Raw genomic sequence first — 13734 nt, 5'->3', positions numbered from 1 at the left:
TTCCTATCTATAATTCTAAGAAAGATAACTGTTCGCCAAAGTAACATATGCGAAAGATTCTTTCAAAAAACAATTCAATTTTGCATATCTTCGAATACATATACGTGGCCTTATTAGTGATGTCGCAGAGTCTGGTGTTTCATGTTGACATCGAGGAGGGAAAATACGCTTTCAAAGCAATAGGCCAAAGCTGAGTGCAGTGACTTTATATGATAGCGTTTCCTGCGGTTAGTCCCCTTGACCTTTGCATCACAGAAAGGCGGACTGAGTGGCCAGTCAAGATTAAAGGTCGTTCGCTAGATGGCATCGTGAATCTGACTGTACTGTAGGTGACAAAAGGCACAGAATTTCAGCGCGCGCACACACACACACACACCGTCTTACGAGGCAATGAATCATGCAGCACTTATTGGTCTTTGTTTATGAACGGGTTCACATGCTCCATTAGCAGGTAGTGCCGGCATTATTACTTCAGCGTGATGATTTATACTGCAGCTCAAAGAGCCATCACCAGTAGAATTCTTCCACAGCTTGTTTAAGTACTGACTAATGCAGCTCGCACGCCACCATAGAGCACCAACAATAACATTTACCTCGGCAGCCTGTATCATTTGTCCCAGCCGAAGCATGTGTTATTTATTGAAGAGATAAAAATATGGATGACAAATTACAGCTAATTAAAAGACATGGTGTTTAAGGGCTAGGATTGCGCACTGGTGCAAACAGTTCCTAATTTTCACACGTTAATATTCAAGAGGTGCACACAGTAACCCGCTCAATAAAACTGCTCCATTGACGGCCAGAATTGTCTCAAAGCGTACAGAATCACGGCCGTTGGAGAGAAGCTGTTCCTGAACCTGGATGTTACAGTTTTCAGGCTCCTGTACCTTCTTCCCGATGGCAGAGGTTAAATGAGAGTGTGGCCAGGATGGTGTGGGTCCCTGATGATGCTGCCTGCCTTTTTCAGGTAGCAACTCCTGTAGATCCCATCGATGGTGGGGAGGTCAGTACCTGTGATGGAACGGGCAGTGTTCACCACTTTTTACAATCTTCTTTGATCTTGGGCATTTGAGTTGCCAATCCAGGCCATGATGCAACCAGGCAATAGAAACATAGAAAATAGGTGCAGGAGTAGGCCATTCGGCCCTTCGAGCCTGCACCGCCATTCAATATGATCATGGCTGATCATCCAACTCAGTATCCTGTACCTGCCTTCTCTCCATACCCCCTGATCCCTTTAGCCACAAGGGCCACATCTAACTCCCTCTTAAATATAGCCAATGAACTGGCCTCAACTACATTCTATGGCAGAGAATTCCAGAGATTCACCACTCACCGAGATGAGAAAAAATGTTTTTCTCATCTCGGTCCTAAAAGATTTCCCCCTTATCCTTAAACTGTGACCCCCTTATTCTGGACTTCCCCAACATCGGGAACAATCTTCCTGCATCTAGCCCGTCCAACCCCTTAAGAATTTTGTAGATTTTTATAAGATCCCCCCTCAACCTTCTAAATTCTAGCAAGTACAAGCGGAGTCCATCCAGTGTTTTTTCATATGAAAGTCCTGACATCCCAGGAATCAGTCTGTTGAACCTTCTCTGTACTCCCTCTATGGCAAAAATGTCTTTCCTCAGATTTGGAGACCAAAACTGTACGCAATACTCCAGGTGTGGTCTCACCAAGACCCTGTACAACTGCAGTAGAACCTCCCTGCTCCTATGCTCAAATCCTTTAGGCTCTCTACCCTACACCTGCAGGAGTTCAAGAGAATATTCACTCCAAATCTCCCGAGTCTTCGGAGTAGAGGCGTTGAGTGGCTTTCTTTATGACTGCATCAATGGGCTGGGTACAAATGACACCTCCGAGGCACATCGTGCTTTTCCAAAATCGCCTGCTCAGGATCCTGAAGACTCATCGTGACGAGAAATGAGGTGCAAGGCCCCATCTGAAGAAGGGTCCCAAGCCGAAAGGTCATCTATCCATGTCCTCCACAGATGCTGCCTGGCCCGCTGAGTTACTCCAGCACTTTGTGCTCCAGCATCTCTAGTTCCTTGTGTCTGCTAGACCCCTTCTAGGTCTCAAACATCACATTCTGTTCACTGCCCTCAATACCCTTACAAACTTGCAACAGACAGCAAAGCCATACCTACAGCTCAGTAAACCATCTGTCAAAGACTATCAATGTTCTGAGCACAACATTCAGAGAAAATAAACTATTCAAAATGGAATCATCGAAACATTTCCTGACCTTCGGTGCTGTCTGTGTGGAGTGTGCACGTTCTCACTGTGATGTTGGGGTTGGTAAATTAATTGGCTTTCACAAATTGCCCTGTGTGCTCTGGGTGGCTACATAGAGTCATAGATAAATACAGTGTGAAAACAGGCCCTTCGGCCCAATTCGCCCACACCGGCGAACAACATCCCAGCTACCCTAGTCCCCACTTGCCTGCGCTTGGTCCATAATATGTACCTGTCCAACTGTTTCTTAAAGGATGGGATAGTCTGGAGAAGTTGCAGGAATGGAGTGGAATAATTTGTCACATGTGACAAGACACAGTGAGATTCTTTGCTGCCTACCCAATGTATGCAAACAGCGTTCACCTACGGCCCTGACAAAGTTACAAAGCACGCCGGCTCCTCCTTTTGTTCTCTCCCACCCCACAGTGGTTCCCCCACGCTGGGTCCCCATTGTCCATTCTTCTCCTCCCCCCTCTCTCGCGGCTGTTCTCTATCGACCGTTGACCGCGGGTCAACCCGCGATGTATCGCCACATCCAAGGCATCAACGCCGCCACCACTTCATCACCTCCATGGTGTGGGGAGAATAGAAACATAGACAATAGGTGCAGGAGTAGGCCATCCGGCCCTTCGAGCCTGCACCGCCATTCAGTATAATAATGGCTGATCATCCAAACTCAGTACCCCGTTCCTGTTTTCTCCCCATCTCCCTTGATTCCGTTAGCTCTAAGAGCTAAATCTAACTCTCGCTTCAAAACATCCTGTGAATTGGCCTCCACTGCCTTCTGTGGCAGAGAATTCCACAGATTCACAACTCTCTGGGTGAAAAAGTTTTTCCTCATCTCAGTCCTAAATGGCCTACCCCTTATTCTTAAACTGTGGCCCCTGGTTCTGGACTCCCCCAACATCGGGAAATGTTTTCCTGCATCTAGCCTGTCCAATCCCTTTAGAATTATGTATGTTTCTATAAGATCTGCTCTCATCCTTCTAAATACCAGGGAACACAAGCCCGGTCGATCCATTCTTTCAGCATATGACAGTCCAGCCATCCTGGGAATTAACCTGGTGAACCTACGCTGCACTCCTTCAATAGCAAGAATGTTCTTCCTCAAATTAGGAGACCAAAAACTGCACACAATACTCCAGGTGCGGTCTCACCAGGGCCCTGTACAACTGCAGGAGGATCTCCTTGTTCCTATACTCAACTCCTCTTGCTATTAATAGATGAGATTAGTGCAGGACTTGTACGAGTGTGTCTTCGTTGGGCAGCTTGTGTCTATCTTTGGTGTAAAGCAACACCTGCAGTCCCTTCCCACACACACACCTTCAATCCAGAGAGCTCGTTTCATTGCGGGGATGGACTGATTTGCAGCCAAATCTCATCACCAAATATTTACTCACTCTCCTAAATACAGAGTGCTCCACTTAAAACAATATTAAAACGATGCCCCAAACATAATCAGATTTATTGAAAATCTCCACGTGGTTTCAGAGATCTGGTGCCAAACTGCTCTGACTGAGAGAGTGGGGGGGAAAAGGCTTATTATGGAGAAATCACGCCTGACAGACAGACAGACAAGACAGCAGCTTGATGTGTACAGGCTACAGGGCATCTATCATGGTCACCGCAGACATCATCAGCTTCCAAATCAAGGTTCTAAATTGCAAAGAATGATGACAGCAGGTGAATAAATTCGACCTCCTGCTGCAGCTCACCAGCAGACAATGAAGCTGCAGTGTATTAGACTGAAATATCACAGTCCCTCCCACCCTGATTTACAGCAACTTCATTAATACAGCTCATCTCTTCGACAAAGTCAATGCTTTGTGGATTTGTTCCGAATGCTGCATTACTCATCTGCTTGTTGTGGTGGAGATTATATAAATTGGTCAGACGCAGTCATGTGTGGCCTCAGTTCACACCCCTCACCGCAGTCTTTAGGCAAAGGGATTTCAATCTCGCAACATCTATCCCAATGGTTAATGAGGAGGATCCCTTCACAAGCTCTGCAATGGTTTTAACCTTCTGATGCTTCTCACTAATGGCAGGAAGAGCCGCTGCCTCACAGCACCAGAGACCCAGGTTTGACCCTGACCTCAGGTCCTGCCTGTGTGGAGTTTGCACGTTTGTGTGTGTTGTGTGTGTGTGTGTGTGTGTGTGTGTGTGTGTGTGTGTGTGTGTGTGTGTGTGTGTGTGTGTGTGTGTGTGTGTGTGTGTGTGTGTGTGTGTACGTGTGTGTGTGTGTGTGTGTGTGTGTGTGTGTGTGTGTGTGTGTGTACGTGTGTATATGTGTGTGTGAGTACGTGCATGTGTGTGTGTGTACGTGTGTGTGTGTGTGTGTGTGTGTGCGTGTGTGTGTGTACGTGTGTGTGTGTGTGTGCGTGTGCGTGTGTGTGTGTGTGTGTGTGTGTGTGTGTGTGTGTGTGTGTGTGTGTGTACGTGTGTGTGTACGTGTGTGCGTGTACGTGTGTGTGTGCGTGTACGTGTGTGTGCGTGTTTCCTCTGGATGCTCTGGCTTCCTCCCACATCCCAAAGATATACAAGATTGCAGGTTAATTGGCCCTCTGTAAAATTGCTGCGAATGGTGTAAGGCGTGGGACAACTTGTAACCAGTGTAAACGGGCGGTCGATGGTCGGTGTGGATTCGATGGGCCGAAGGGCCAGTTTCCATTCTGTATCTATAAATCTACTGAAAGGAAATTGACATTTCCAGACGGAGTTCTGAGACGGACATTCCAACGCGATGCTGGAAAAATACTCAATTTATAAATGAAGCGAGCAGTTCTGGTCGACCCCATTACAGGAAAGATGTGGGGCTTTGGAGGGGGTGCAGAATGCTGCCCGGATAAGAGGATCCCAGCTACAGGGAGAGGTTGGATAGACTGGGATTGTTTTCTCTGGAATGTCAGAGGTTGAGGGGAGACTTGGAGTCATAGATTCATTGCGTCTTACAGCATGCAAACAGGCCCTTCGGCCCAACTTGCCCACAACAACCAACATATCCCATCTACACTAGTCCCACCTGCCTGCGTTTGGCCCTTATCCCCCTCAACCTGTCCTATCCATGATCCTGTCTAAATGTTTCTTAAACATTGCATTAGTACCTGCCCTCAACTACCTCCTCCGGCAGCTCGTTCCCTATACCTTCCACTTTTTGCATGAAAAGGTTACCCCTTGATTCATTAAATCTTTCCCCCCCCTCACCTTAAACCTATGTTCTCTGGTTCTCGATTCCCCTACTCTGGGCAAGAGACTCTGAGCACCTTCCAATCTATTCCTCACATGACTTTATACTTCTCTGTAAGATCACCCCTCATCCTCCTGCACTCCAAGGAATAGAATCCTAGCTTGCTCAACCTCTCCCCATAGCTCAGGCCTTCAAGTCCCTGCTACATCCTTGTAAATCTTCTCTGCACCCTTTCCAGCTTGACAACATCTTTCCTACAACATGGCGCCCAAAACTGTATACAATAGGAATTATTAAACAGGAATTATTAAAAAGCAAACAGGAATTATTCGTTGGAACATGGTCTCCTTTTATTGATTACTTAAAGGGTCAGAATAGTTCAGCACAGGAACCTGACTAGCGCTCGGGCTAAAGATTGGATGAAATGCTACACTCTGAAATGTACAAACATATCTCGAACAATGTTTTTTATTTTTAATAAATTTTTCCATTCTTCTTTAACTATCTCTTTCCCCCTTTTTTTTCTTTTTCTTTTTTGTTTTTGTTTTTCTTTCCTTTCTTTTCTTCCTCTATTTCATCTATCTCTTTAGTTCTATCTAGTTTAAAAAAAAATGAAGAAAAAGGCAAAAAGTATTGGAGATAATGTAATAACCGACAATATTATCAATTTAAAAATGTAAGACAGTAATGATGTAATAGATTATGTACCTATCTCCAATAAAAAATATTTTCAAAAAAAACAAAAAAAAAAACTGTATACAATACTCTAAATGCGGCCTCAACAACGTTTTACACATCTGCAGTTCCTCGTTTCTCCAGCTATCACTTGCCATCCTTATTCTCACCCTGATCTCTTTTCCAGCTTTCACCCCTCTACCTCCGATAGGAACTCTACCACAATCAATCCGATGAAGGGTCCCGACCCGAAACGTCGCCTGTCCATTCCCTCCACAAATGCTGCCTGACCCGCTGAGGTACTCCAGCACTTTGCGTTTTGCTCAAGATTCCAGCGTCTGCAGTTCATTCTGTCTGCAGAGAACTCACCAGCATGTCGATATATAGACTGTGAAGGTTCATGAAACAGTACCTGCAAAATCAGCAGCCAGCAGGTTACAGGCTTTGATCACTTGCACTTGGAGAAAGCCAATGTCACTCATGTCTTGGAAAGTGTTTCGCAACCTCTGGGATCAAACATAAAAATAAAACACTCACTGAATTGTACAGAGAGAATTTCCCCAGCTCACCCCCCCCTCGCCAGGCACCACACTGTCATTATACATATCTTCATATTTTCTCATGACACATGAGGCCGTTGATGCCAACACAATCAATCTCACAGTCATATTATTAGCCCCATTCCCACCGGTTTATCACTTGTGCCCAACACTTCCCCACACTTCCGCAGGAGTTTAGTTTAGTTTAGTTTAGGGATCCAGTGCTGCCCACCGAGTCCACACTGACCAGCGATCCCCGCACATCAACACTACACTACACACACTAGGGACAATTTTGTTAACGTTTATACCAAGCCAATTAACGTACAGAGGAAACTGAAGATCCAGGAGAAATTCCACGCAGGTCACGGGGAGAACGTACAAATTCCGTACAGACAGCACCCATAGTCGGGATCGAACCCGGGTCTCTGGCGCTGTAAGGCAGCAACTCTACAACAGCGCAACCGTGCCGCCCAATTTGGACTAATTTTTTAGAGGCCAATTAATCGATCAACCCGTGCGTCTTTGGAAGGGAGGAAGATGATAGATCGCCCCACAGAAACTGGGAGAAGGTGCAGACTCCACACAGACAGCACTGGAGGTCAGGATAGACTCACATCACAATAGTCAAGAGGCAACCGCACTACCTGCAGCATGTCTGTGCCGCCCGCACTACAACTGGAGAACGGCTGGGAATTCCTCTGCTCTCTCGCTGTGAAGTTATCCGAGTTTGGAGCGCAAGCCCAAGACATGTTTGGCCAAAGTTAGGCTCTTCAGAATAGCACCCGTTTGTCCTCTTCCATGCCAACTGTGTTTAATTGAGCTAAGATCATTTGACGGACTGACAACTCACTTCAAGACTTTTTTTTTTTGCAAATGCAAAAGATTAACTTCATCTCCAGAGTTTTGGTGACTGAATTTTTTTGTAGACACGAGTCTTTTAGAGAAAGCTTAAATCATACCAAGAAAATTCATAATACAGATCCACCACATATTTCCAGCAACTGGTGGTCTGGCCTGTCCTTTAATCTGGACAAACCCCCCCAATCTCAACCTCGTCAGGACTTCAGTGGCCGATCGGCGGGTCGAACTGCCCCCTGCGGCTGTGGCTCTGGAACTACGGCCCAGTCGGAGCCGGCATTCCACGGCCGACTTTGCGCGCCGATATCACCGTTGCCGCGACCTCCGTTGGTCCGGCAAAACGGATAATACGGCAAGGCTCTGGAACCAAGGGTGCCGGAAAATTGGCAGTGGACCTGTACCATGAACTTGGCCTTCAACACAGTTACTGAAGGGAAAACCGGTGCTGGGCAAATCTCCCACCTAGGGATGACGGCACAAATTAGTCAAACACATTCACGTAGGAAGCCTAAACGTACCACCTGCTTGGACCCGTTGAAACCTGAACCATTACTTACGTATCTCTCAATGATCTGATGTTTCTCAGTCGGATCGCCGAGCAGGCTGACGCTTGGGTCTGAGATGCAGACTCCACTACAAGCTGAAAACGTCACCAGCAGAACAACCGACCCCGCTCCATTCACCAGCGGCAAGTCCAAGTGGCTGACGTGTTCCTTGGGCAACTCCAAAAGATCAACCGTGCACCTGAAATATTTGGACAGACAGTAAACCTCTACGGAAATCCACATCGACAGGAGATGTACATCTACTTAAGATATTTGGACAAGTACATGGATTGGATTCATAAGTCATAAGTCATGGGAGCAGAATTGGGCCATTCAGCCCATCGAGTATACTCCACCATTCAATCGTGGCTGATCTATCGTTCCCTCTCAAAGCCATTCTCCTGCCTTCACCCCATAACCCCCGACACCCTGCCTCAACTACCTGCTCCGGCAGCTCTGCATAGCAGTGGCAAACTTGAGGAACAGCAAGAGAAAAGGAAGAGACAATCGACTTGTTCACAAGTTATAGGAGTAGAATTAGGCCATTCAGCCCATCGAGTCCACTCTGCCATTCAATCATGGCTGGTCGCTGCCTCCTAATCCCATTCTCCTGCCCTCTCCCCATAACCCTTGACACCCGTACTAAAAAAGGAATCTGTTAATCTCCACCTTAGAAATACCCAATAACTTGGTCCACAGCCGACCATAGGTTTAGAGGGATATGGGCCAAACGCAGGCAGGTAGGACTAGTGTAGTTAGGGCACCTTGGTGCGCATGGGCAAGTGGGGCCGAATGGTCTGTTTCCACGCTGCATGACTTTGACTCTGCAATCAGAGAGAACATTTCAAATTTGTAGCGGCACGTTCAGAAACATGCGACTGTAAATCCAGCTTTAAAGAAATGATTCGAGTAGTCTGTGCATGAAAACGTGTGGTCTCAACTTCCATGAGGGTTGAAAGCTTGAGAATGAACTGAATGGATTGTCATCCCTCTCATGCATAGAGGAAGAGAAGGGCATTCATCAAGGGCAAGGATGGAGGGGACTAAATGTTGCACATAATCGGGACCAGAGATTCAGCTTCACATTGTGTGTGACTTCAGTCAGTGAAAGTTGACCAAAAGGGAGGGGGAAAAAGGGAACAATTTCTAGATAAACTCAAAACACTTAGACCATAAGACATAGACCATAAGACATAGGAGCATTATTAGGCCATTCGGCCCATCGAGTCTACTACACCTTTCAATCATGGTTGATCTACCAAGTGGTATAAATATTGAATTCTAACCTTGTAACTTATTAAACCCCACCCTAGTCTTTTTACCAACTCCATGGTTCTCCACATTATTTCTCTTGAGATCACACCTTCCCTAACCAACAACGGACCTACCAGGCACCACCCTGCCCGAGGACATTTGTGGCCAGCCTTGATGGATCTTTTCTCACCTCCAGCCTCCAGCTCTTCACCCCCTCCAGTCTGAAGAAGGGCCCCCGACCCAAAACGTCATCCGTCCATTTTTTCCGGTGATGCTGCCTGACCCACTGAGTTGCTCCAGCATTTGTCGATGCAAGAGTAGGCCATTCGGCCCTTCAAGCCAGCACCACCATTCATTATGATCAATGCTGACCATCCACAATCAGTACCCCGTTCCTGTTTTTCCCCCATATGCCTTGATTCCATTAGCCCCAAGAGCTATATCTAACTCTATACAACCTTCAACAAGATCCCCTCTCGTCCTTCTAAATTCCAGTGTATACGTCCAGTCGCTCCATTCATTCAACTTGTGACAGTCCCGCCATCCCGGGAATTAACCTCGTGACCTTACGCTGCACTCCCCCAATAGCAAGAACGTCCTTCCTCAAATTTGGAGGCAAAAACTACACACAATATTCCAGGTGGGGTTTCACCAGGGCCCTGTACAACTGCAGAAGGACCTCTTTGCTCCTATACTCAACTCCTCTTGTTATGAAGGTCAACATGCCATTCGTTTTTTCCACTGCCTGCTGTACCTGCATGCTTACTTTCAATGACTGATGTACGAGCACACCCAGGTCTCGTTGTACCCCCACTTTTCCTAACTTGACACCATTCAGATAATAATCTGCCTTCCTGTTCTTGCTGGAATCTTGTTATTAGTCTAGGGTGCTTGCCCCTCTCCCTCATCACTGGTTTAAGTTGCTGCCACTTTCCATTGTCAGCTCTCTGCTAGAATGTTGGCTTTGATCCAACTCGGATGTAACCTGTTTTGTTTGGCCTGCTCCCCCGAGTTGCACAATACATCCTAATCTATCGGACATATGAACACACTAAACTATCCACGAGACAACATACCGAGGTGTCTGATTTATTTCTTTTTAATCAGTCCAGTGAACAGCAAGCATAATCCTGAAATTACTGCAGAAAAATACTTTATACCCATTGCACAAATCCTGCCATATCCCATCATCATTGGTTTCTGCAAGTCTATTATTTCCAGCTTTGTTCTCACCCTATCTTTCAATGGTTTATTTTTATCCCACCTCACCATGTCTCGGCACTCACTTTGCCTTCTGCTTGCAATTTGCCCAGCCTCTATCATGTCTTCATTAAACAATGACAGACTCCTCGGGCAAGTCCTGCTGATACTCATTTCCTCCTCTCCCCCAGAAATATTCATCCACTTCCTCCCCATGGGTCTTTATCATCTTCTCTTGCCTTGCTCCGCTCTGCGATGGATGGACATTCCACAAACACTTCCCCACGCCCAAAATCTTTGTCCATCCAAATGTACCAAAAGCACACTTTGCAGTCACTTAGAGTCACAGTCATAGACGGCATACAGCATTGCTCTTAATTGAATGATGGAGTAGACTCGATGGGGCGAATGGCCCAATTCTGCTCCTATGACTTATGAATCCTTTCCTATCCATGTACCTGTCCAAATGTCCTTTACATGGATGTGGATCTACTGTGTAGGAAGGAACTGCAGATACTGGTTCGATTGTAACCATGTATTGTGTTTCCGCTGACTGGTTAGCACGCTGTTTAACAAAAGCTTTTCACTGGACCTCGGTACAAGAGACAGTAAACCAAACTCAACTCACAAGACGTGCAGGCTTGTTGGTTAATTGGCTTCTGTAATTTGCCCCTAGTGTGTAGAATGCAAAACTGGGATAACATAGAACTAGGGTATGGTTGGCATGGGCACGATGGGCAGAAGGGTCTGTTTCCATGCTGTATCTCTGAACATTTTCACGATGTTTATCTTCCAGTTGGGTACAGCCTTTTACATAACTTATTTCATAATAACACTTAATATATTTTAGATTGTCTATTGCTGTTAAACCTGTAGATGATGCAATTTGTAACAAGGTATTTTTAGCAAGAAGATGTTCTCAGAACCCACTCACATTAATTTCAAATTGATGTACAATACACAAGTGGGAAGCGATGAAGTTCATGTTTGACAATTCCTCCGTCCATCTTCACTACTTTCCTCACAGGATTAGATGGGGTAGATGCTACACAAAGTAAAGTTAAGGGTGTCCCACTTGCCGTTTTTCTCGGCGAATGCCGGCATCATTGATTGACGTACCAGGTCACAGAATAATTTGCGTGGTGATGCGGCACGATGATGTATGACGAGCCGTGTTTATTCAAGCGCCGCAACATTTTTTTGGTCGCCGCTGGATTTTGAAATGTTCAAAACCTTTTGGCGGCACTGATATGACGCCAGCAGTCATCGAAAAAAATCGGCAAGTGCGACAGGCCCTTTACAGTTCAACAGCACAGCAATCGTCCAGTGTTGCCATTTATACATTTATGATCCCACTAGCTCATCTGGTCTTCCCTAAAAGGTTATATTACAGTGAATTTGGGAAATATCCAGCTACTTTGAAATTAGAAAACATAGGTAGAGAGAAAAAAACACTCTGCTGCCATTAAAACCATTAAGAGCTGACTAACCACTTTAATGCCAATGCCTTTACAGGTATGGAAAAAAACATATAAATATCTGAATAAATTAAGTCATTCACCCCTCTAGTTTAATTCACCCCAAAATAATTTCATTCACCCTTGGGTGAACAATTCCCCAGTTTAAGAAGCACTGCTGTACATCACTGTCTATATCTGTCGTTTCCCTTTCCCCCGACTCCCAGTCTGAAGAAGGATCTCAACCCGAAACATCACCCATTCCTTCTCTCCAGAGTTGCTGCCTGTCCTGCCGAGTTACTCCAGCATTTCTTGTCTACCTCCAGATTCCAAATAGAGGGATGTGGATCATGTGGTGAGGTTAGTTTAACTGGGCATTGTGTTTGGTACCGACATGGTGGACCAAATGGCCTGTTCATGTGTAGCACTATTCAGCTTTTTCACAGATCCATACAGCGTGGAAACAAGCCCTTCAGCCCAACTTGCCCACACCGACCAACATGGCCCATCTACACTAGTCCCACCTGCCAGTGTTTGGTCCATACCCTTCCAAACCTGTCCTATCCATGTACCTGTCTTTAACATTGTGATAGTACCTGTGTTTTATGTTGCACAGGTGTATCGTGGCATTTAATGCTAACTTGCCCCCATTTAAAGGCAAACTCAGGTGCAGAGTTGGGGAGAAAAGAGCAAGATCGATAATGTTTTATTATTAATGTTTAATGTTTTATGTGTCATTCCAAACTGTCACTGTATGTCATGTTGTCACTTGTGGGTGGAGCACCAAGGCAAATTCCTTGTATGTGAATACTTGGCCGATAAACTTATTCATTCATCCATTCAAGAATGAATAAATTAGACTTGTCAACATGATCAGTATAGAGTGTAAATGGACAAAAATGCTGGAGAAACTCAGCGGGTGGGGCAGCATCTATGGAGTCTGAAGAAGGGACTCCACCCGAAACGTCGCCTATTCATTCTCTCCATAGATGCTGCCTAACCCGCTGATTTCCTCCAGAATTTTGTATCTATATATCAGCCAATCTCACACACCCTCCCAGACATTCCAGTCTCCCCTGTTTTAAGGATAATTATGAGAAATCGCAAACGCGGCAAATGAAAATATGCGCTTTCAGCGGCCTGAAGGAATTTACATCTGCTGCCGAACAAGGCAAATAATGTAACAGGACATTGAATCGCTGTCCACTTCCTCACCCGCTCTGGGAATTATTTTAGCCAAGGGTTCATTGTTCATGTAAAGTAATCGGCCTGTTGCAATCTTCCCTCTTCTGCCATTTCACACAGAGCAGCGGGGAAGGTGTCCTGCTGGCTTTACATGGCCAGACTAAAAACAGATTATCTTACAACCCAGAAGTCTACAAATAGGTTGCCACCTTTTCTCATAACTACATAACAAGCGGGAGAGTCAGAGTCTAGACCGAGAGGTCATAGCCTCAGAATTCCAGGACGCTCTTTTAGGAAGGAGTCGAGGGGAAATTAATTTTGTCCGAGGGTGGTGAATCTGAATGAATACGTTTATTGGCCAAGGATTCACATACAAGGAATTTCCCTTGGCGCTCCGCCCGCAAGTGACAACATGACAGGTAGGAACGACACATAAAACATTAAACATTAATAATAAAACATTATTGATTAAACATGTGAAATGTTGATTCAATCTGTGGAATTCTTTGCCACACAAGGCTGCGGAGGCCAAGTCAGCGGATATATTTAAGGCAGAGATAGATAGATTCTTCATCAGAATGGGTGCCAGAGGT

At 45.7% G+C, this 13734-nt stretch overlaps 1 protein-coding gene across 1 annotated transcript in view; it reads right to left on the bottom strand.

Moving 5' to 3' along the window:
* The window catches only part of LOC129712547 (multiple C2 and transmembrane domain-containing protein 2-like), a 167359-nt gene that overhangs the window by 66523 nt on the left and 87102 nt on the right, over positions 1-13734 (bottom strand). The window contains exons 11-12 of the mRNA XM_055661038.1: positions 8058-8244; positions 6513-6606 (exon numbers count right to left, since the gene is read on the bottom strand). Coding sequence (XP_055517013.1) covers positions 6513-6606; positions 8058-8244 — 281 coding nt within the window. The remainder of the gene's footprint in view (positions 1-6512; positions 6607-8057; positions 8245-13734) is intronic.

Source organism: Leucoraja erinacea, chromosome 33 (assembly GCF_028641065.1).
Source record: "Leucoraja erinacea ecotype New England chromosome 33, Leri_hhj_1, whole genome shotgun sequence".
Taxonomy (NCBI): Eukaryota; Metazoa; Chordata; class Chondrichthyes; order Rajiformes; family Rajidae; genus Leucoraja; species Leucoraja erinaceus.
Note: the sequence above shows the minus strand (reverse complement) of the source record. Positions and strands in the feature narration are given on the sequence as shown.